The sequence below is a fragment of the Cucurbita maxima genome, unplaced genomic scaffold (genome assembly GCF_002738345.1).
Source record: "Cucurbita maxima cultivar Rimu unplaced genomic scaffold, Cmax_1.0 Cma_Scf00061, whole genome shotgun sequence".
NCBI lineage: Eukaryota > Viridiplantae > Streptophyta > Magnoliopsida > Cucurbitales > Cucurbitaceae > Cucurbita > Cucurbita maxima.
The window spans coordinates 154575-178173 of record NW_019272077.1 but is presented as its reverse complement, the minus strand read 5'-3'; the positions used below and the strand labels follow the sequence as shown (position 1 = coordinate 178173).

Sequence of the window (23599 nt, the reverse complement as noted above, 5' to 3'; positions counted from 1 at the left end):
CCCCCCCCCCCCCCCCCCCCCCCATCATTCCAAGGTATACCTAATTCCTTTCCAGTTTTGGGCAAATTTCAACGACTTTTTACTTTCTAAACATTTAAAGATACTTCCATCCTAATGCTTCTTCGCCTAATCGCATTTACTTCAAATTTAATTCAATTTGTAGGCATTCCCCCTTTTGTGTTTCTCTCCTCACTCAACCAATTCAGAACAATTTTCAACCATCTTAAACATCCTCCATCTCTTCGCCATATGATATGTTCAAACATCCCACCACAACCCAGAAGCTGTTTTAATTGCTTTCTAAATCATGCACGCATGCACAAGTGATCAGATCATCCCCCAATACTATGCTCTATCTATCTATGTATATAAATAAATTCTGAGTATCCATTGCAGCAACATATATGCAAGCAATGTGTATGTGTAGTTTGTGATTTTGGTTGTGGCTGAATGTTTTTAGGTTCCAAACAGGAAGCAGGAAGGCAGAAAAATGAGGGGAAAGCCAATGACTGGTAAACTCACCTTGTTTCTTTGTTTTGCTAGCTTTCTTGCTGGCTCGCTCTTCACTGCCCGCACCAGTATTCATACTAGAGACCCTCAGTTTCTCAACCATCTCGAAAATCTTGAAGCTGCACAAGATTGTGACCATAAACGAGTTAGTTTTCCTAATTTGTACTTGTATTGCACAATGCAAAATCGTAACGTAATGTGATTCTTTCAATTTTTGTTTTTCGGCAGAAATTAGTAGAATCAAGTGATCAGGACATTATGGTGGAAGTTACTAAAACACATCAATCTCTTCAGTAAGGCCAATCGATCTTACCGAAATTTTTTCTATTCTGTTCCATTCTCTTCCTCTTTGTGTTTGTGTTGTGAAGCTTTATTTCACCAGATCTCTGGAGAAAACGTTCGAAAATTGGGAGATGGAAATGGCTCTATCTCGAACGAACGGGAGAAATCAAAGAACGCCGCCGGAGAAGGCGTTCGTAGTGATCGGAATCAACACGGCTTTCAGCAGCAAGAAACGCCGAGACTCGATTCGAGAGTCATGGATGCCTCGAGGTCCGTAAAAACCAAAACCCTAACTCAAATACGAAACTCACTCAGAAATCGGCATCAGATTGAGCAATTGATAACCGGCGCAGGAGACTCGCTGAAGAAACTAGAGAAAGAGAAGGGGATTGTGATCCGATTCGTCATAGGAAAGAGTGGAAGACCTGGTGGAGCATTGGACAGAGCCATAGACGAGGAGGAGGAGGTGCACGGTGACTTTCTGCGGCTGAGGCATGTGGAAGATTACCATCAACTATCGACGAAGACTCGGCTGTATTTCACCACCGCAGCGTCGCTGTGGGCGGCGGAGTTCTACGTCAAGGTTGACGACGATGTTCATGTGAATTTGGGTAAGTGAAAAAAAAGTCGTCGACTTCCTTAAAATTACAAATTTAATATTCTAAATAACTTAAAAAATTACAAATTTATCAAATACTTTTCAAATTTAAAAAATCAATATTAAATATAAACTTGAAAATTGAAAATTGAAAATGGCGGTTTTGTGCGTAGGTGCGTTGGTGTCGGCCCTCGAACGGCATCGGTCCAAGCCCAGGATTTACATGGGCTGCATGAAGTCAGGCCCAGTTCTCTTTCAAAAGTGAGTTTGTATTATTATTTTCTTAATGAAAACTTAAAAAAAGTTCAATTAGGGGAGTGGATTAATATACGGAAGATAATGGAAATGAACAGGGGACTAAAGTATCACGAGCCAGAGTATTGGAAATTCGGAGAAGAAGGGAACGAGTATTTCCGGCATGCCACTGGTCAAATCTATGTCATTTCTAAAGACCTTGCTGCCTACATTTCCCTTAATTTGTAAGTCAATTCAACCTCGGTCTCCTTTTTTTGTTTTCATGCTAACACTAGTTTTATTTTATTTTATTTTCAAATTAGTCCGATACTACATAGATATGCAAACGAAGACGTGTCGTTGGGAGCTTGGTTCATTGGGTTAGAAGTGGAACATGTGGATGATCGTTCAATGTGTTGTGGGACACCTCCAGGTAAGACGTTATATCTATCTCCTTCAATCATAATACCAATTCAACTCATCGTTGAATGCTCGAATTATGAGTTTGTTTGGGTGAATATCAGATTGCGAACCAAAATCGAACGGAGGGAATGTGTGCGTGGCAACTTTTGATTGGTCGTGTAGTGGGATTTGCGAATCGGTAGACAAAATGAAGGAGGTCCATAAGTTATGTGGAGAAGGCAATGCAGCTATTTGGAACGTTGACGTTTAATGTCATTGTTATCCATTTTCACTTCATGCTTGTCCACTTATAATAACATCGATGAACTTCCCATTCAGAATGCCAAAGTCGTCGCTTTTGTACCTTGCATCAATCAATGAGCATCTATTTAATCTCTTTTCTTTTTGTTTATTATTTCTGGTTTTTTCCTTAATATTATTTTATTTTTATTCATTTCATATATATATATATATATATATATATATATACCAGCTTGTGGACCGACTGATGGTGTGTGAACCGACTAGGAAAATGAACTTAGAAAGTGTGTGAACCGACTGATGGACCTATACTTGCACATGAGGATCGTGTCAAGGGAATACAAACCAAAAGATTAGGTCTCGTTCATAATTGTATGTGCTTCCATCTAACCCCATCAGTATTGAGTATTTCTTAAAATACTCAAGTCACGTGCTATTTCTATTTTAGGTTAAGGCAAGATACTCATGTACGACTGACGACGACATCACAAATCGAGACCATGACACATTCATAGGATAGATGTATTTATTTCCCTAGACTTGGGTTATAAAAGGGGTTTTTTTTTTTAATTTTTATTTATTATTTAATATTTCGGTAGGTTGTTTTGAAAATGTTTCGAACACGTAAGTCCATGGTAGTATTTTAAGACAAAGTTTTAAATGATTATTTATGTAAGTCCATGGTACTCGTGAGGAGGCTGATCTCAAAAGGGGTGGATTAGAGGGTTCCACTTTAATTAAAGAAGGGACCAAATGCGAGTGAGTAAGCTAGACTTTGAAGATGGGTGGATTATTAGATAATTTTTATAAGGATGTGAGGAAGCTAAGCTCAAAAATAAAAACGAACCATTACATTTATTTTTTAAAAAATTAAAAAAAAAAATACATGTATTTAAGTTTTTTAAGTGAGTAGTAAAAGAAATTGGAGAAGTGTCGAGAAGATGCAGGAGAATCCTGAATTTCTCTGTTCCAATCAAATCCTGAAACTGCAAGAATTGTCCAGAACCCCGAAGAACAATGCCCAAATACATTCCTCTTTTCCGTCTCTTCCACTTATAAATAAATTTCTCTTCATCATCCATCCTCCAACTCCACCGAAAATGGCAATATCCAAAGCAAAGAAACCAGCACTTTTGATGTTCACTCTTCTTCTCCTGACCTCATCAACAGCCTCGCTGCTTCCATTCTCCGACCCATTTGGGATTCTCGAGCAAACCCCTTTTAGCTTCCAGAACGAAAACAGAGATGCTCTGCAGCACCCACTCCAGCCCACCAGAGTGGACTGGAAGGAGACGCCGGAGAGGCACGTGATCATGCTGGATGTGCCTGGGCTTAGCAAGGACGAGCTGAACATCGAGTTGGACGACCAAAACAGGGTCATCAAAGTGATGGGAGAGAGGAAAAGGGAGGACCAAAAACAGAGCGACCACTGGCACCGAGTCGAGAGAAGCTATGGCAAATTCTGGAGGCAGTTTCGGCTGCCCAGAAATGCGGATATGGAGTCTGTTAGAGCACGGCTGGAGAATGGGGTTCTCACGGTGACGTTGTCCAAGGTCTCCCCGGAGAAGGTTAAGGAACCCAAAGTGGTCAGCATTGAAGAACCGCGGGCGGAGATGACCAAGTCGGGCGGAGCCAAGCAGGAGCTCTGACAAACCAACTTTCTTTTCTTCAGTTAATGTGCGATGTTTTGAGTTGAAAGTTTGAATGCAGTGCAGTGTGTGTAAAATAAAGAAGCAAGTTTGTGTTATGAAATACTTTCGATGTAGAAAGTTAACAAATTTTTCCGCCACAACTCTCATCGATACTAATACTAATACTAATGGAGAGAGTATTCAACATCTTTTCAAAGTTGTAACTTTATTTTCATGGGATACTTGGTCAGTTGTACTCTGCCATCTTATATTGCTGCAATACCTTCTAGGCCAATTGCTTTAGTATAATGCATTCTTTCATTTGGCCACAACTCTCATCGAAACTAATACTAATACTAATGGAGAGAGTATTCAACATCTTTTCAAAGTTGTAACTTTATTTTCATGGGATACTTGGTCGGTTGTACTCTGCCATCTTATATTGCTGCAATACCTTCTTAGCATAGGCCAATTGCTTTAGTATAATGCATTCTTTCATTTGGTCTACTTTAATATAGAGGTTGTACTTGAGTAATCCAAGATCAGTCATCATATGTTACTTGAATTCTTTGATGTCTTTCGTACTTAACCAGTGACGATCATATGTTACTTGAACTCTTTGATGTCTTCTATACTTAACCAGTGATGATCAAGTCATCAACATTCACGCCAACTATGAGTGTTTTAGCTCCATTATTTCTTGTATACACTGCTTGTTCTTGCAAGCACTTCATGAAATTTAGACTCTTTAAGCTCTTGTCTAGACGTATGTTTCATGCCCTCAATACTTGCCGTAAATCGTAGAGGGTCGTTGACAAATTGTACACTATGTGCTCTTCGATTTTGATAATGAACCCTTCAAGTTGGGGAACATACACTTCTTCTTGGAGGTCACCATTTAGGAATGTTGATTTGACTTCTAAGTGATGGACCTCCCACCCATGTTGAGCTGCAAGGGCAAGAATCAACCTTACAGTGTCCAGTCTAGTCACAGGCGCAAAAGCCTCCTCAAAATCAACTTCTGGTCGTTACACGTATCCCTTCACCACGAGTCTTACTTTATGTTTGATGACATTTCATTCACTATTATTCTTCAACTTAAACACTCATTTCAAACCGATGAACTTATGTTTGGACGGTAAGTTAGTCAGTACCCACATCTTGTTCTTCTCAATGACTTTAAGATCTTTTTGCATGGGTTTCTACCACATTGTCTCAATTGCTATCTTACAGTAAGTTGTTAGCTCCTCGTCCACGGCAACATTAACTTGTTGAAATTCAATTCTTCTTCAAGTGTATCCGCATAAATTTCAGCAAGAGAATGAAACTTCTTTGGTCCACCATCTCTTGTGGATCCTCCTATGCTCTCGCCTGAGCTCTCTTGTTCTAAAAAATTCATCACGTCTTTCGGTGTCACTTGTGATGACATGTGTGGATTTGGTGTCATTGTCGATGCACTTTCTAGGCCTGTTGCGTGTCCCTCTTCTTCCTGGGCAGTGAACTTTGTAACAGTCTATTTGTTATTATCAACGTTGCATAAATTCCTCTTCTTCTCTTATTTGAATACGACATCTCTACTTACATGAACTTTCTCATGTTGCGGATCATACAACCTATGTGCCTTAGTCTCATCCTCTACGCCAAAGTACACCAACTGTTGGCTTATGTCATCAAACTTTTTGGTATATGGCTTTGCAGTCTTAACATGGGTTGTACAACCGAATACTTTTAGGTACTCGAGGTGAGTTGTCTTGTCGAACCATGCTTCGTAAGGGTTGCGGTGTCCAGCGCCTTTGTCGGTAAGCGATTTAGAAGATAAGCCTCATGTCCTATTGCCTAAGCTTTCTCCATAAATTAGCAACTACTTATGAATAAGATGTACACTAATAGATTTCCTAAACTTTCTCCACAAATTAGCCTAACACTCCTCTCACCCAGAGGCTAACAATTTTCCTAAACTTATTGAGTTAACTTATTAAGTTAATAAGAAATGATTAAGTTATGCATGAAAAGGAATAAAGGTATAACTTGCATCATAGATACATGTCATGATTTTTAACTATGGGACCTCATGCATTTTGTATTTTTACATGCATCAAAATGCTTCTCCGCTATAAATAATACGGATTTGAGTGTATGTTAGTTCAAGGCCAAGTCCAAGGGGTATGTATACGAGCCCGCCTTAAGCCCATGTGCGTGTACTTGAGTCGTGTGTAAAGAAGTACTAGACATATAATTCTAGCCATACTGGAAGTTGAGACCAAGGTCATGTTATGATGTTTTATAAAAGGATAGATCTCGTGTGACTACATTTCTTGACCCAATAGTAGAATTACTTACCCAATATTTCTTAAAATACTAACCGTTTAAAAACCTACCCAAACCTAAATGGCACAAATTACTTCCAAAGTGAGCTCGAAACGACATCTCCTACCCTAAACTCGAAAAATTTACCATATTTTTAACTTATCTCTTTACCGTCTTCACGGTGGTTCGGGTTTCAAATTTTTTTTTTTTTTTTTTGTAAAGATAGTCGTCGCAATATATGAATACATGTATGTATATATATTGGGTTGTGTAAAATGAAGGATTAGGTGATACGTAGAAAGTTGGAATTGTTGACATTCTTTGCGTCAAATTTAATTCCATTTCTGATCATCATTCTGTATCCTCCTCGATTCCGTTGTTGGGTTGAAGCTCTCATATTTACGTCATTCAAATTTTCAACCATTCCTTCTTTTTATCATTTTCTTTCTTTCTCTAAATTTCTCACAATCCTATTCTAACATCACTCCATCCCTTTCAAACTTTAATCCAATTTTGAGCCAATTCGATTTCATTTTTTAAGTTATGGATTACAGACAGATTAGTAACGGTTTATATAGGACGTAGAGCTTAAATATTCATTAGTTTGATTATTTGAATCCCCTACATACAACATGATCGCATCACCTACTTCTCGCTTCTTAATTTACTCCAACATGAGTAGTTTTAGCATGCATGCTTTGTCCTCACTCGCATACATATTAAGAAAATTTCTAGAACATCACCTAGTACACAATTCATACAAGTAAAACATGTTTGACTATAAAGTTCCTATAATTGAGCCACTGAAAAAGGAAAGTACATCTTATTAGTCTCCTTCTTTACTCGGGTATCAAACATAAAATATAGAATTGCACCAAATCAAACTAAAAAAGAAGTGCACCGTTTTAATATAGATAGTGACTTTCAACATGGTCTCAATCCATTTATGTACGGATTTAAAATATTATAATTAGAGAATTTTATAAAATTATAAGTAGCATTTATGAGGTATTATCAAAACCCTCGGAAATTGATAAAATTTGTAATTTATCATGTTTGTTATACACCATAAATCATAGCATCCACACTTTTAATGTGTATGAGATAAGGTTTTATTTGTTGGTTCTGGGTAACAAGTTTTAAAAAATCAGAGTTCGTGTAAGGAACGAAAAATTAACTTAGGTACAAAAATCGTAGCTTCAAAATCATTTGTATTCAGATATAGTTTCGATTCATCTATGTAACTCTCATTTATCGAATATCACATAAACTAAAGTCGGTCATGTCAAACCAATATGTAAACGCGTAGGGAGAGTTGACAAAAAGGCGAGGGCGAGGGCGAGGGCGAGGAAGGGACGGCAGGAGAGATAAGGCGTAGAATTAAATCAAAGAGTGGCAAAATCGAGGTCATAAGGTGAAGGGTGTGTCACATGCGAGAGAGGTAAACCCTAGGCACTTCAATATTATTGCTCCCTCCTCCTTTCACTGCCCTTTTCTCCGTTACATTTTTTAAAAAATGAATTATTATTAAAACTATATATTAAAACTATATATTAAAATAATGCGGAATATTCCAATTTCATATTATATAATAATACTAACATTGCTTTGGGAGCAATCTAATATCCTTTATTTTATTATTCTCATTATTTTCCTCTCTCGGGATCGTTTATTCATATTTTTAATTCCAAATTGCAAACCCTAATATTAATATATAGTTTAAATCAATCCCAACTCTCAACCCGGCGCGTGTGTCTACTCTCTCTCATTTACATTGCTATAGGCCTTCTCCTTCAGTTTTCTTGTGTTACAGATAACCTCAGAATTTATGTCCCCAACATAAAACCCATTTATAAATTTCTTTTTTTTTTTTAATTTTTTTGTTTGAGCCACTGGAGAAAAGGTTTCGATCACTCTCATTTAAATATGGTTTCGATTCATTTATATACCTCTCGTTTACTCAGATGTCACATGAATCTTATCACTTCCTGTGAAATTTTGGTCACCCCGACTAATTGATTTATAATTAAATTAACGGGGAGTTAATTAAAAGATTTGGAGGCACACGCTCCAAAAGTGGAGGTGGAGAAGAGATATGACATAAAATAGAGTTGGTTGTGTAGTAAACTACAGCTAGCAAATGAGAAAAACCATCCCCTCATTCCTTATGCTTCCTTTTTACGATAACTTTAACCATCTCCGCCGCCGTAGTCTCCGCCCGTCAACGCTTCTCTTTTTCATTATAACCTCTCCTCTTCTTCCCCCACCTTTTGACTCTCCTTCCATATTTATACCCCTTCATCACCTTCTTCTACAGTCTCTCCAACCCTATATTTCAATCCAACCATACTTATCATTACTGCACCTAAATGGCCTCCACGGGCGGTACCGGCGTTCCTCCAGGCTTTCGGTTCCATCCTACCGATGAAGAGCTACTTCACTACTACTTGAAGAAGAAGGTCTCGTTTCAAAAGTTTGACATGGACGTCGTACGTGAGGTCGACTTGAACAAGATCGAACCCTGGGACTTGCAAGGTAATAATTACATGTCTTAAAATTTTGAGACAGAGAGATTCAAATCTTCTAATTTTTTAAGACGTTAATCGATCAAATGAAAATTAGGAGGAGGTGACATTTTTTTTTTTGGGTGGTATTAATTCTCGGCAGCAACGTAACGAAACTGCTGTTGCAGCTCACGAGTTCATTTTTTGGACTCCTTTTTATTAATTGAAAATTATATTGGCTATATCCTAATATTTACCTTGTAATATGTGCATCTCAAATCTTCCCTTTTACCTATGCATTCCTTTTCTTACCCTTCTTTTTTTTTACTATTTTTTTTTTACTCCCTTAGAAAAAGAACTCATCTCGATCAAATTCGAGATATGAACTTACAATTCTTGGTTTACATTAAAGAAAAATTTGTTGAAGTAAATGAGTGTTGAATTTGGTTATTGGTGGTGATCAGAGAAATGTAGGATAGGGTCGACGCCACAAAACGAGTGGTATTTTTTCAGCCATAAGGATAGGAAGTACCCAACAGGATCGAGAACGAATAGAGCGACGAATGCCGGGTTTTGGAAGGCAACTGGACGAGACAAGTGCATTAGAAATTCTTATAAGAAGATTGGAATGCGCAAAACCCTAGTGTTCTATCGTGGGCGAGCTCCTCATGGCCAGAAAACTGATTGGATCATGCACGAATATCGTCTCGAAGATGCTGATGATCCTCACTCCAATAACAACTCTGTGAGTACCCCGAACGCTCTCTTGATTCTTTGTTGTAATTATTATCGAGAGTCACTTATGGAGGGTGTACACGTGGCAGGAGGATGGGTGGGTGGTTTGTAGGGTTTTCAAGAAGAAGAATCTTTTCAAAGTAACAAGGGAAGGGGAAGGAGGGTCAAGCGCCAACTCCGCCGACCACCACCTAAACAACGCACACTCATCAGCCTCCATCGCTACATCACGCACCTTCATGCACAACCAACTACGCCAACCACAACAAAACTACGCCACACACCCCACATTCGAGCTCAACAAATCCGACCTAGCCCTACACTACATGCCAACCACAGCCCCATCTTCCCATTTTTCCCATCCCCTCTTTCACCCCAACATTTCCACCCTCAACCACAAGCCCCTCGGCAGCACAGCCGCTGCTTACGACTACCCGTCGCTATCCTCGCTGCCACCCGACACGCCGCTGATGGTCAAGCAATTGATGTCAAACCCAGAGACGGACCAACCGGGTGATGGGATGACTGAGCCATGGGCCATGTTGGATCGGCTCGTTACATCTCATTTAGGGAATGAGGATTCGTCTAAGGATGTGAGGTTCGAGGATGAAAATGGGTCATCGTCGGTGAGTCAAATCAATCAACTTTCGCTTCGAGGGGAGATGGACTTTTGGGGGTACGCTAAGTAAGTGAAAAATGTTGTTGACTTATGTATGGGTATGTATATGTGATGATATGAATTGGAACCAAATAGAAGAAGACATGCATGTAGGTGGGATGGATTTGTTTGTTGCGTTTGATTTTAGGTTTGATTGATTGTGCAAAAATTGTTGGTTCAACATTTTCAATAATATTATTTGCGTCTCTGGCTGTAATTGTAACATCGAAATGCATAGCGAGAGATTATGAGAGCATTCTTCCCAACACTTTTTGTTTCATAATATGTTCTTAGTTTTAATTTCTTATATCATTTTAAGTTCTTCATTCATGTTCTAAATGGTATATAAACTGGATCATACAAGAAAGTAATTCAAGTAACAACTCATGTCGAGTATTCAGATTGCAAATTCTAAGTGTGTGGTATTATAAATGGTATTAAAACGATACCTCCCACTAAGATTTGATTCGGGAACGAACCAAGACAGGAAGTGGTGGGCATGTGACGCCCGAGTAAAAAAGGGATACATGAATGAACAAATGCCACATTTGAATGAGAGCAACTTGAAAAAAATGAAAGTTACTACTATATCGTCAACAAGGTACATGTCCTTTTCAATGGCTCTTAGAGGAACTTGATAATTAAATGTGTTTTTCTTGAAGCAATTCTAAGTTTGGTGACGGCATGTGAGTAGAGACAAACCATGCTGGAAAGACTTGTATTAGTTTGTGGGGATAATCTTCACTCTTAAAAACAAATAGTAAGTAATGTGGTCAAATCACAAGAAAATGCCGAAACCATCACGTACCAAATCCAGATTTCAAATCTTAGATATAGGGTGTTACACATAAAATTTGTGTTTATTTTTACCCCTTTGAAATAGTAATGCTATAACATTGAACACTTGTCAGTCATTGGCTACTCAATACTCAATATGAAAACAATAAGAATAAATGGTTCACCGAATCACGAACCGCTACATATTCGATAGAAAGGAGATGTAATGAAAATACTCATTTAACTTATTTGATTCTTTTTTTATCTTAGAAGCCACATAATTAGGTCGTCAGCTCAGCTGTCTGACACTAACTTCTAATTCTTTGTCACGGTTCCATTTTCGAGTCTTCAATTCTCGGACCATGACTAAAAGACAAGTCAAAAGCAAATAAAATAAAATATAAAAATACGGTAATTTTAAATCAAATTAAAAACAAACGACACAATTAAAAGAAAAACGAAATCTAATTACATGATGATGTTATTTAAGTTTATTACAAATGGTGAAACAGGTTCGGGGTACAATTACAGAACGAAATACAAAAGACGAACTGACGCTATGGAACAAATCCCTATGTGACTATGTAACCCTCAGATACTTCCCCACTGCGACTGTAGTCTGTGAACACTTGAAGAAAAAAAAAAGGAAAAGGGTGAGTGTAAAAATACTTAGTAAGCAACACCTACTTGTAAACTCTCATTGCATCCTTAACCTAATAAGTTACCAAGTTTTTCTTTGGCCTCTAAGAAGTTCAAGCCTACTTTTAAGGAATTCCAGATTGTTTTAACACACGATAATGGTACCTATCATTAGCTAAACTATTTATGTAGCCCCTCATCCCCTCTTGAGACTGGTTTACAGGCTATCAACCAGCTTCTACACACAATAGTAGCTCCTTAAGTTAACTACTCATGTTGTCCCTCGTCCCCCCCTCACGACTGGTTTATGAGCTCTCGACTCGCTTCTACACAATAGTAGCTCCTTAAGTCAACTATTTGTGCACTATCTTGTTCTCTCTCGGGGATGGTTTACAGGCTCTTGACCTGCTTCTACACACAATAATAACTCCTCAAATTGATACCATCCATGTTGCTCATGATCTTGTAAGTTCTGTTAAATTTTCACTGAGTACCATAGATGTTTACTAGGTTCTTAGAGGCGTCTAGGTAATTTAAATCTCATCTGACATTTCTAGAATGCTCGAGATTAGCTCCTCGAGGCTAATTCAATCTCTGGGTGCACTCAGGTCTAGCTAGACCTCTTATTACAGGTCACGATCCTAGGGTGCTTGGTCTACTGAAAAAGTATTGACTTAGGTCAACGTAAAAATCGCTCTAGCTCTAGCACCTTAGTCTTAACTTGGTTCATTCATGCCTCCTTTAATAAGGAGTTATTCCTATCAATTACCTAAAATACAGAAAACACCTCTCTTGACACGTGTCACCTACCAAGTTAATGTGTTATCTTTTGTTTTCTTTTTTCCTTTCACGTGTTGATCCTGACTCGATTACCTAATTCCTTGGCCAAAGTGGAAGTGTTAAATTATGTTTGTCCAATTCTTATTCGGTTAACTATGCATATAAACACTAAGAACTATTGCTCTTGTTCTGTGTTATCTATTTCATATTTGTTTATGCTCCCACTTCAAGACGTTCAAACATTGCTCTCTCCCATCACTTTGATGACCCTGTTTTGGTCGTCCAACTCGATGTTCATCAGCTCCTCCTTGCTAAGCCCAGGCACATCCAGCATGATCACGTGCCTCTCCGGCGTCTCCTTCCAGTCCACTCTGGTATGCTGGAGTGGGTGCTGCAGAGCATCTCTGTTTTGTCCTCCAGTAAAGCTACATAAGGGAACGTAAGGAAACCTCAAACTTCACTCCCAAGACTTCATTTCAGCTAGTAAAGCTAAATAAGGAAACGTAAGGAAACCTCAAGTTTGTCCTCCAGTAGTAAAGTCATCACGGTATTGGCCTCTTCGTGGCGGTGCTTGGCGACGGTGTGGAGGAGTGAGCTAGCCTACTCGAACCTGATAAAATGGTTGGGTCGAGCAGTTCCTCAGCGGACCATGGTACGATAAAAAAAAGAAATGCCGCTTTAGGATCGCGCTGAGAAGCATAAGCTGTGATCATTACAGAAGCGGACCAGCTTGAAGGCCAATAACTGTGTTTGCGAGTGACCAACAGAAATGAGGAAGCCTTGGAGTTGCTTTGTGATTGAGTTGACACACTGCATTGTTCAAGCACTGCCGCAACTAATTGTTTCAAATAAGGTAGGATTTGACCCGATGCCATAATATGCAAAAAAGTCTTTGGATTATTAGTGGGATTTCTAATGGGGTTTTTTGTTTTTGATTCTCAAAAGTCTTTGTTTCCCATGGAAATTTGAAATAAAATCTGAAATGGGTTTGGAACTTTTCAATATTTGAAACATTAGGATTGATGGGATTAATAGAAGTTAGAGTTACAGTTCATTATTAGATTCGACGAAAAAAGTACAAAATTCAGACAGAAATCATGGAGAAAAAAGATTGAAGCTGTTTTCTTGCCCTGTTTTCTTTCCCAAATCCCACATTCCTTCTCATCCTCTCAATCTTAAAATATTCCTCACCTTTCTCTCTCTCTCTCAATAAATTAACGCGAAGTTTGTATTCTTTCATTTTAGGCGCACTTTTTCCTCTACTTCTCTCTCTCACTCGCTTTCTCTTTCTGTTCTCTAGATTTAGAGCTTGTACTGTATTGAATTTCTTCTGGATTCTTGACCAACTATCTTATTTGTTTATCCGTTTGAACTATATACAAATTTGTACATGTCTGGAAGTGGTGGAACTGCGATTTTCAAATGGAAGAAATTGAGGGCAATAAGGCTGCTCTGCTTCTCCAATCACAGTCACCGTTTGACCCAGATTTGCCCCATTTCGACCCATCTCAATAATCTTCATGCTTCGAGTTATCGCCGCCGGGAATCGTTTATCGGCGTTCAGGAGCGTTATAAATGGGACAACGGCGGGTCTGGTTCTGATGATTTCCATTCACAGTCCTACAACACAAGCACCCCAATCCGTAAGATTCGGGCCGAGGCTAATTGTCCACGTTGCTCTAAGCATATGGATATTCTCTTTTCCAACCGCCATTTCCCAACCCTTAATCCCCCTTCTTCTTCTCTTCCATCTTCTTCCGATGCTCCTCCGAACCGAAAAGAAGCTTACGAAGCTGTTAATTTGTGTCCCAATTGCAAGACCGCTTACTATTTCCGCCCTTACAAGATCGCTCCTCTACAGGGCAGTTTCATCGAGATCGGCAATCTGAATTCCAGACCGAAGAATTCCTTAGAAAGAAGAATTACTACCAAAGATGGTAAAGGTAATGCCATCGCCGGTTCTCCAGATGAAAATTATGTGAATAGTAGGTTGAGAGTCTCGTTTTTCGAAACTGCAAGATTGTATGGTGGAGAACCGCCTGAGAATTGGCCTCCTGGACCGCCTCCCGTTAATGGGCTGGCGGTGCATTCTCCTCCAGGTCCGCCATATGCGCCTGGTGTGAACTTCATTCGTGCTACAGGTCCTGGTGGAAGCACCTCGGGTTCGGGTGGAAATGGCGCTGGTGATGGGAAGAAGAGTGAGTGGGGAGGATCGAATTTGGGGAAGGATCTACCCACTCCTAAAGAGATTTGCAAGGGCTTGGACAAATTTGTTATTGGCCAAGAAAAAGCCAAGAAGGTTTGCATATGATCTAATGAACTTGTTATTAGTGTGCATGTTATCGGTGGTTGCATAAGAGCGGACATATTTAGTTTAAAGCCTCACAAGGGATGTTGCTTTCATAAACTAGCTATCTTGCTTGTCATATTTTAATTTCTTTTTACATATCTTCAGTTTCTTGGTCTTTGAAGTTTGACCACCATCTAGCACGTTGATAACCAGGAGTGAGTGAGTGTAAACTATGATATGCAGTGCTGAAGACATACTTTTTATCCAAAATTTAGGTGATTGTTGCAACGAGCGAGAAGTGATATCAGCGTGCTCTGATTTGTTGCATTATTAGTTTATGAGCTGTTGTAAAATTTCAAAGATAGCTTTCTTGATCTTTCACAGGTACTTTCTGTGGCAGTACATAACCATTACAAACGAATATATCATGCTTCCTTGAAAAAATGGTTGGTTTTTCCTTCAACTTTTGCATTAAGAATTATCTTGCCCTTCAGTCTGTGTCCATTAGTAACTAGCTGCTACTGTTGTTGTGGATTCATGTAGCGCACCAGGAATTGAATCAGAAACCCAAGATATGATAGATGATGATGATAACGTGGAGCTTGAAAAGAGCAATGTTCTCTTGATGGGTCCAACAGGCTCTGGTATGACCTCTTGCACTTATCAAGTTTCAATGTACTGACACTGGTTGTCATTGGCATGATATTAAGCATCCACAATGTGTCGGAGTTCTTTCTAATTTGCAAATCCTAAAATAGGGAAGACGTTACTTGCGAAGACTTTAGCTCGCTTTGTCAATGTGCCATTTGTCATTGCTGATGCTACAACTTTAACACAGGTGAATTTCTTTCTTCCCATTTTTTCCTCTGAATGATTTGTAGAAAACAATAAAAATCTGATGTTCATTTGTTCACCATGAATTTCTGGCATGTTCTAACCATCTTCTTATGCTCCTTTTCCTTTTTGAATAAGGTCGCCTATTTAGGACTTCCTCAACTTCATAAGTTCTTAATGGAGCCATTTCTTCATGAGAGCTAAACTCAAGCCTTGCCTCACTGATAAAAATTCATAGTTTTTTGGGGCTAGGAATGTTCTCTGCATTTTACAGCTTTGCTGATATGGTATTTTATTTTATTGACACAAGGGGTAGCTCAATTGCAGCACAGTTCTTGGGATGGTTGGGTAGTCCTTAGGTTGAAACTCAACAAGGTAAGACGGCAGTAACTGAATGGTAAAGAATGGGAGAGAGGTTTCTTGTCAGATGGAGAAACCCTAAGTCCTAACTTTGTGATATTATTTCTTTATTGTACCCATACTTGATGATTGGCTACTTTAAACCATATTTGAAGGTGGAAATTATGATTTTAAAATGTTAGGAAACTTCACATATTTATCTCAAAAATCGGACATTTCCAGTAGCTTTACTAGGTCTGGAGTATCGAGTTTTGCTTCCATAGAGAAGTCCTTGAGAGCCAGGATTGAGAAGTTTTTCCAATTTTTCTTTTATGAATGATAAATACTGCTTTGAACCCAAAGAACTACGTTAGTAACTAATGTGTGAAGGATATCTTACTCGAACTAGAATGAAAGTTGTGGACAATGAATATAGACCACTTGTTATGATATATGTATTTTCCTTCATGACCCGCATTGAGATTGGGTGGAAGATTATAATTCTCTATGCAATTAATTAGCCCTAATCCACAAAATGGAAGTAGACTTTGTGCTGAAATTTAATGAGAAAGAAAAGAGAACTGTATGGTTAAGGTATTGGGTACTGTGGCTCAAATGGCATCAATAAACCTTCCAGTATTAATCCACTTCTCTTCGAAGAGATATGTCTTGGTTGTTGCCTGAGGTGCCTAAAGCCAGATTGTTTTGGGGTTACATGGTTTGTTTGGAGGAAGAGAAGAAACCGATGTCTCTTTCAATATTTTCACCGTTTATCCCTAAAAAATTTCAATATATCCACTCGTTCTTAGAAAACAATGGAGACCGATCGTTTCTTTACGTCATATCCCTTGCTTGGAGGTTATGGGAATCCTTCGGAGTTCTTGAACTTTCTTCCTTCATTGGTAGAAGGTCTTCTATACCTTTACTTTTTCCTACCCTACGTGGAAACAATCATAAAATCCTTTGGGAGATGTATGTGCTGCTCTACTCTGGGGTAACTGGCAGATGAAAGCGTTATTTTAGGGATTTAATTCAAATATAATAGTTAAATTATTTTAAATTTATTTATTTTTCTTTTAAAATAAACAAATATAAATATGAAAATGTATAGCCATTGTAGGCTACTTCATATTTTCTTTTGAGAAACACTTATGCCCTAATGGGATTAGTAGTTGTCATTCTGCTAGGTTTCCAGGGTCTTTCTCCTCTAACTTAGTTGATAAAGAATTCTCTTAGGTTTCTCAATTCCTCTCACAACTGGGAGGCCTTTTCGTAACTTCCTTGGTGGGCCTTTGGCAATAATTCTTCTCTCCTCTAGGTTGTTAATCTGCTTATGCATATACATTCTATGAGGTTTTTTATTAGTATATTTCTGCACTTGCTCCTTTATCTGAAAAATTCAACTATGTGGTTAGGGAATGTGATGGTTATCTGATAGAACAGGGTTATGATTTACAAATATGAGTATGAAGATGTGGAAGTTTCTGGATTGAATTAAATTCTTTACTTATCGTTGGTGTAGGAATGATAAGACCTTGTATATTGGAATTTCTTCTCTTTATTTTCCTGGTCATATTTTCTATAATTAAAATTATCTTTTGAGCGTTGAATCCTTATATTTTTTAATGTCTTCTCTTGGTAGTTTAAACAGTCATCTTCTCTACAATAAAGCTTTCTTTAAAGGGTGCCTTACTATTTTGGTTGTTTTTTCTAATAAGGGAGGTGGAGATAATAAGAGTTGAAACAATCCTTTAATTTGGTTATAGATAACAAGAGACACATTGCTTTAATTTGCCTCATTTTTCATGTGCTCCAAGCCTCCAACACTAGTGTGAATAATTAATTTTTATTTGACAATACAATCTTAGTTTCTTCCCAGAATAATAAAGGTTTGTTATTGAATTACGAGAGGATGCTAATTTTGCAGGCTGGTTATGTTGGAGAAGACGTTGAATCAATTTTGTACAAGCTACTTGCTGTAAGCTTCATGTTTTATTTCCTTTAAAAAGACTTCGTACTTAACAATTTAACTTGTAGCTAAGTGATTTTATCAAGTCGTGTATAAACTTTGACGCCATTCATCTCTGCCTTGAATAGTACATTTATTTGTTTTATATTTCTGCAAAATGGTTGGTTTTTCTTCCTTTCGTTTTATTATTTTATCGTTTGATTTTTCAAAAACATATATGTCGTTCAACTTTCCATAGAATGTAATCAATATGATGCTGGACAATTAACTGGGGAAAGAGTGCTAGTTTCTAAGAAGGGTGTTTATTAATTCATAAACTTTGAGATCAAGAAATTGCTCTACTCCTGTAAAGATGAAGGAATAAAAAATTGGCCAAACCTATTTGTAGTTAAATAGGAAACTACCAATAATTTTGATTTTGTGATCACCTTGCTATTAGGAAAATATTTGCTTCACGTTAAACAATCGTAAAGCAACATTGATAAGGGCACGAGATTGACCAAGTGTGTCAGTGCTCTTAATTTTAATGCTGGTTAAAACTCAATGCCAATATTTTCTTTTTCTATTTCACAAGATCGTATGCCTTTTCTCGCATACAGAAATAGATATGTGACATTTCTTTGCCTTTTTTTGTTAAACTGATTGAATGACTTGATCACAGTCTCAGTGCAAGAGATCTGGTCCTTACTTATCTATTCTCTTACCCCATTGAACTGCCAGTTTACTTTATAATCTTCCAGATCTTACCTTAACTGAACAGCTAAAATTGACGTACATTTTATATTTGATTTAGTCAGCAGAATTCAATGTACAAGCAGCTCAGCAAGGGATGATTTACATTGATGAAGTTGACAAGATAACAAAGAAGGTATTCATGATTCTTCGTTGTATCAATATCTTTTCTTTATAGTGATCTACTATATCAACGTAAACCTGGTTATTATTTCTCAGGCTGAGAGTTTAAATATTAGCAGAGATGTTTCTGGTGAGGGCGTTCAACAGGCATTATTGAAGATGCTAGAAGGAACCGTGAGTCAATAAAACTTTTGTCTTTTCCAATGCATTACTATTCCCAATTTAATGTGTTAAAGAAAAAATTGTTACGCCATATCGGTTGTGATTTCTTTGTTCTTTTTCGAGTACTTCATCTTTTCATATTGGCATTAGTTAACTATTTTATACACAAAATTTCGCTTTAGCTGGAGATGCTTGTTGTCACAATTGAACCCTATTGAGACTCACAATGCGACACTTACTCTCACCCTCACCCTCGAGTAAGTTGGCCAACTAAACCTTGGGTCATTGGTGGCTCAAACGGCCTATAATTTAACTTCTATCTTGTTCTTGAAAAGTGGTTTTAAAAAACGGAATTAGAGAAAGTTTTGGGCAACATTTTGAAAGCAATTTGAAAAAGCAAATGGTATAAGCTAGCAAGCTATAAGGAACAATAACATTGATAACTCGGCTGCGAAAATTTGTCGCCTAGTCATAACCCCCTATAGTACATTCTGATGCAAATTGTATAAATACCAACACGGGTGAGGAGTCATATGCTTACAAAATTACAAGGAAAATCAATAAATACACTAGAATGAAAGGTATACCATGAAAGTAAGTAAGAGGGTTTAGTATGGGTATGCAGCACGGGCAACATGCCCTAGACAAGCATGACTATGTCATCCTTCCCCTTTGTCAACCAACCCTACTCGAACTCAACAATGTGAATAGCAACTGACTTTAGGTCTTCAACGCATTCTCCACTGATCTCTGCGCCCCTTCCACTGTGCAAGGAACTCATGCATATCTCTTTTCAGTTGCCTATTCGTCTTGTCCTCTCATCTAGGATCTCTTCCACTTCTTTTTTGACAATATTATTCATAGTGACAGGAGGCTCTTGGGTTCCCTTTCTCATGACAATATTATTTGGACCTTGTGTTCCCTTTTCTCATGAGAGGGCTAGTGTAGTTTGCTTCCTAGGGCAGGCATAGACCAAAATTAGGAACGTCTACTTTTTATCTTTTTTTTTTTTTTTTTTTTTTGAAGAAAGTATATTTTCATTGATTGAATGAATATACGAAAAGGGAGGGAAAAAACCATCTTGGATTGATTACAAAAAACTTCTCCATCGAGCAATAATATTCAAAATACTATAATTGAATAGGTGGTTCCTTTCTCTCCTTAGGAACTCTGTAGAATCCAAAAAGATTAGGAATGCCTCTAGGGTGTTGTGGTAGAATTATAGATTTGTATGTACGGCGTGTTCTCTAAATTCCACCTTATATACAGTAATATCATAGTTTCACATCTGCTGAAAGTTAAATTTATATTTTCCAAATCCTTTTTTAATGGAAGTTTTCAACAAATTAATATAGCTTCTTGCTTAGCAACTCGGTAGGACTATGGAATATTGGAATTTGTTTATGTTTCCATTAAGACCCAAATTATCAAATAAGAAAATGAGATTCATGCATCTCTATTAGACTCATTGGAGTACCCAGCTCATGTGTTTGTCCATCTAAATGATTCATTGGTTATTTCTACCCTTTTAGTCTTGTTGATTCTAAGTTTTCTGTTCTGTTATCTGTGTGGTTAATTGTAATTAAATTTCCAAAAATGGAAAAAGGAATATGGATCATATTGTACTAGTTTTAGCTTTATATTTTTTCTTCATCCTAAATTCTGCGTATGAATTTTTGTCTAGATAGTAAATGTTCCTGAGAAGGGGGCAAGGAAGCATCCTCGGGGTGATAACATTCAGGTAATATATTCTCAAAAAAACACTCTCGAATGTTACTGTGTATTGTAGTGTGGGTGAATGCTCAAGTCCGTGATCAAACTTGAGTTGGTTTGGTTTCATAAAGGGATAGCCTCACCTTAAGTTTGTCAGATCCAAAAGCCTCTAGAAAGGGTATTGGGGCAAGGGATGCCTTGTGGTTTGCCATGGTTCAAATGTTGGGAGCCCGACCAAGCTAGGATATGTATATACCTCAAGGATTACAATGCACCTTTTTTTTTTTTCCTTCTTTTTACAGGAAACTACATAAACAAGATTTGCATCTATCACTTCTTTAAAGAAATTTGAAACTTTTATGTCTTCTCATCATAATTTGTTACTGCAAGGATTAGTTTTTTTACATATAATTTCATATATAGGATAGAAGACATTTCACTGATTGCTAGAGGTTTTGGGTTTGGGTTGGACAGCTAGGCTCCCTCTGCTGTATATTGTACTGTCGGACTGGAATTAATGTTACCTTTTACCATAAATAGTTTCCTTAGACGTCTTACCCCGTTTCTAACCTTTTAACCTTACGGTTCATGTAACCCTTTCTGGGGTTTGATGTTGGTTATTGCTTTGAGATATTATCTCTTAACCGAGTTGAAAAAATCTGCAGATAGATACAAAAGATATTTTGTTTATATGTGGCGGAGCGTTCGTAGATCTAGAAAAGACAATCTCTGATAGGTAGCTTATTAAGTATTTTCCATTACTCTCATTTTATCTGTGTTCAAGGGTGCTTTCTCAATACTAAAATGGTTTTTGTTACTGATCAGACGGCAAGATTCTTCTATTGGTTTTGGAGCACCTGTTCGTGCTAACATGAGAATGGGCGGGGTAACAAGTGCTGCAGTTACATCATCATTATTGGAAACGGTGACAAGAAAATCCCTTTGGCATTAAATTTCTGCATTGATTTATTTATTTCACATGTTTTGAATTTATAATCAATGCATATTACTTTATTTTTGAGATGATAAAATGGTCAGAATCCCTTTAAAGTTTATGTAAACGTTGTATTTGGTGCTTTTCAGGTTGAGAGTTCTGATCTTATAGCATATGGCCTCATACCCGAGTTTATTGGGCGTTTTCCAATTCTTGTTAGCTTATCAGCCTTAACTGAAGACCAGCTTGTCCAGGTATCATAATAGTTTCAAGTTGTTCATCTAGACACTACATCGAAGAGATAATTTTATTAGAGATTGTAGCTACTTTCAATATCAATAAACTTGTTATTTAGTTAGCAATTACGTTCATTTGAAATTTTGTCTGAATTGTCCTCATTGCATCTGTATTGAGATAAGATACTCCTAAGCTTCCATTGCCTGTCTCAATCCGTTTTCCATGAGTTAGCGAACATCGTGTTGCATATTTTTCTTGTCATACATGGATGCCGATAGATAGTTCATCTTAATAATGAAATGTGCACGTTATGCATGCAGTTGATTCTCTTTGACGTTTTCTTTCTATAACCAAAATGAGTACGAAAGTTTCCTTGGACCTGCTGTTGTTAACAGGTCCTCACTGAACCGAAGAACGCTCTTGGCAAGCAGTACAAGAAGTTGTTTAGCATGAATAAAGTGAGTATTTACTTTCTGATGTAGCCGATTTCTACACTGAACCCTCTCCCTTTGCATCTCTCCTGTCACTGTGGAGTAGACCCTCTTAGTTGAACCGTCATTAAATTCCCAGGTGAAACTGCATTACTCAGAGAAAGCGCTGAGACGGATTGCCCAGAAAGCAATGAACAAGAATACTGGTGCCAGAGGATTAAGAGCCATACTAGAAACCATTCTTACTGAAGCCATGTATGAGGTATTGAAGCTGAAATCATCAGTGTATAGCAATGGGGTCCTATAATACCCTTGGTTTAATCTCATTTTTATTCTCAAATGTTTAGATTCCAGATGTTAAGACTGGAGACGATAGAGTAGATGCTGTTGTTGTCGATGAAGAGTCCGTTGGCTCGGTAAATTTGGCTAGTTGTGGAGGGAAAATTCTTCGTGGGGATGGAGCATTGGAGCGCTACCTGGCTGAGACCAAGTTGAAAGAATCACAGGTACCGTTTCTTTCAGATATGTCTTTCATTTGAGGCAAATGATTTGCTCTAAAAAGAAGTCAAACACCCTTTTGAATTCTACCCTTCACCCTTCTAATTGTTCCTAAAATAATACCCTCTTGGCCCTTCTTATGAATCTAAGGGCTTACTCATGGTACAATTTGTTTGTAGGATAATTTGGAGGTGATTGAGTTACCGGAAGGTGAGACAGAGCTGTCATCAAGAGCCGTGAGTATATAGAAACAACGTCAAGATAACCACGATAGTTCTAAAATACATTTGTTTTCCCTTTTTTGGGTTTATGGTTTTTCTGGGGGGAAAAACAATAAAATACATTCATAACAATATATGGTGTAATTACCCCATTCTAACACCGCATACCTCAGGTTCAGTTCATTGTATTAGGGAAGATGAAGGAAAGAAGGCATTCATCATTTAGGCTATAACATCATCTATGTCTAAATAAATCTCTAAAATGCATTAAATTATAAAGGTAGTCTTTGAATTTTGATTTTGTCTATTTACTTTGATCTTTCAATTTGATTCACAGTCTATTAGTGTTACGCACACACAATTGCTTAATCATTGATGTGATACTGGAAAGTGAGCCATGAACTAATGTTTGTCTATTAGGCTTAAGATAATAGCCCAAGTTGTTTTGTCCCACTAACCAAAACAACTTGGCGCCAATCTCAACCGACTCCTCTGATCCAGCAGCTCTAGCAGACAGCAGGTCTCTCTGTCCGAATATGTCCATGGGAATTTGGTCGGCCCACATCCCCACCTATTCAATTCAACATATATGCCTCTATGAGAAATGTTATTGTCCCCTCAACTTGGGTTTTCAAGTTTCTGTTCAGTATATGCGTCTATGAGAAATGTTAAAGAAAAAGATGATAGGATGAACATCTTCACAATGTAGTAGTAGGTATAGTAGGTGCAGGTATCTTATAGGTTTGAGCTTCAATCAGTGCTAGGAAGTTGTCCAAATCCCTATTGTTAAGGATAGTT

The 23599-nt window shown here is 37.8% G+C and overlaps 4 protein-coding genes and 1 long non-coding RNA gene across 5 annotated transcripts; 4 read left to right on the top strand and 1 right to left on the bottom strand.

The window, feature by feature from the left end:
- Positions 1-240: 240 nt before the first annotated feature.
- Positions 241-2423, top strand: LOC111471986 (probable beta-1,3-galactosyltransferase 8). Its single transcript, XM_023117674.1, has 9 exons — positions 241-364; positions 461-655; positions 739-803; positions 893-1062; positions 1146-1403; positions 1564-1651; positions 1744-1869; positions 1948-2057; positions 2149-2423. The coding sequence occupies exons 1-9, from the start codon at positions 308-310 to the stop codon at positions 2295-2297; spliced, it is 1218 nt and encodes a 405-aa protein (XP_022973442.1). The 5' UTR covers positions 241-307; the 3' UTR covers positions 2298-2423.
- LOC111471987 lies at positions 333-941 on the bottom strand. Its single transcript, XR_002715315.1, has 2 exons — positions 824-941; positions 333-629 (listed from the first exon to the last, which is right to left on the bottom strand). It is a non-coding gene; the product is annotated as an uncharacterized LOC111471987 (long non-coding RNA).
- A 900-nt stretch (positions 2424-3323) lies between the features above and the next one.
- LOC111471967 (22.0 kDa class IV heat shock protein-like) lies at positions 3324-4125 on the top strand. Its single transcript, XM_023117650.1, has one exon. It carries the CDS (start codon positions 3388-3390, stop codon positions 3934-3936), a length of 549 nt encoding a protein of 182 aa, XP_022973418.1. The 5' UTR covers positions 3324-3387; the 3' UTR covers positions 3937-4125.
- Positions 4126-8534: 4409 nt separating this feature from the next.
- LOC111471966 (protein BEARSKIN2-like) lies at positions 8535-10380 on the top strand. The gene is made up of 3 exons (XM_023117649.1): positions 8535-8760; positions 9194-9474; positions 9554-10380. Exons 1-3 carry the CDS (start codon positions 8595-8597, stop codon positions 10151-10153), a joined length of 1047 nt encoding a protein of 348 aa, XP_022973417.1. The 5' UTR covers positions 8535-8594; the 3' UTR covers positions 10154-10380.
- Positions 10381-13685: 3305 nt separating this feature from the next.
- LOC111471965 (CLP protease regulatory subunit CLPX3, mitochondrial-like) lies at positions 13686-23102 on the top strand. The gene is made up of 15 exons (XM_023117648.1): positions 13686-14617; positions 14993-15054; positions 15152-15252; positions 15367-15446; positions 17709-17759; positions 18544-18618; positions 18702-18779; positions 20452-20508; positions 21146-21216; positions 21306-21405; positions 21564-21668; positions 22047-22109; positions 22222-22344; positions 22430-22588; positions 22760-23102. The coding sequence occupies exons 1-15, from the start codon at positions 13709-13711 to the stop codon at positions 22826-22828; spliced, it is 2103 nt and encodes a 700-aa protein (XP_022973416.1). The 5' UTR covers positions 13686-13708; the 3' UTR covers positions 22829-23102.
- Positions 23103-23599: the final 497 nt, after the last annotated feature.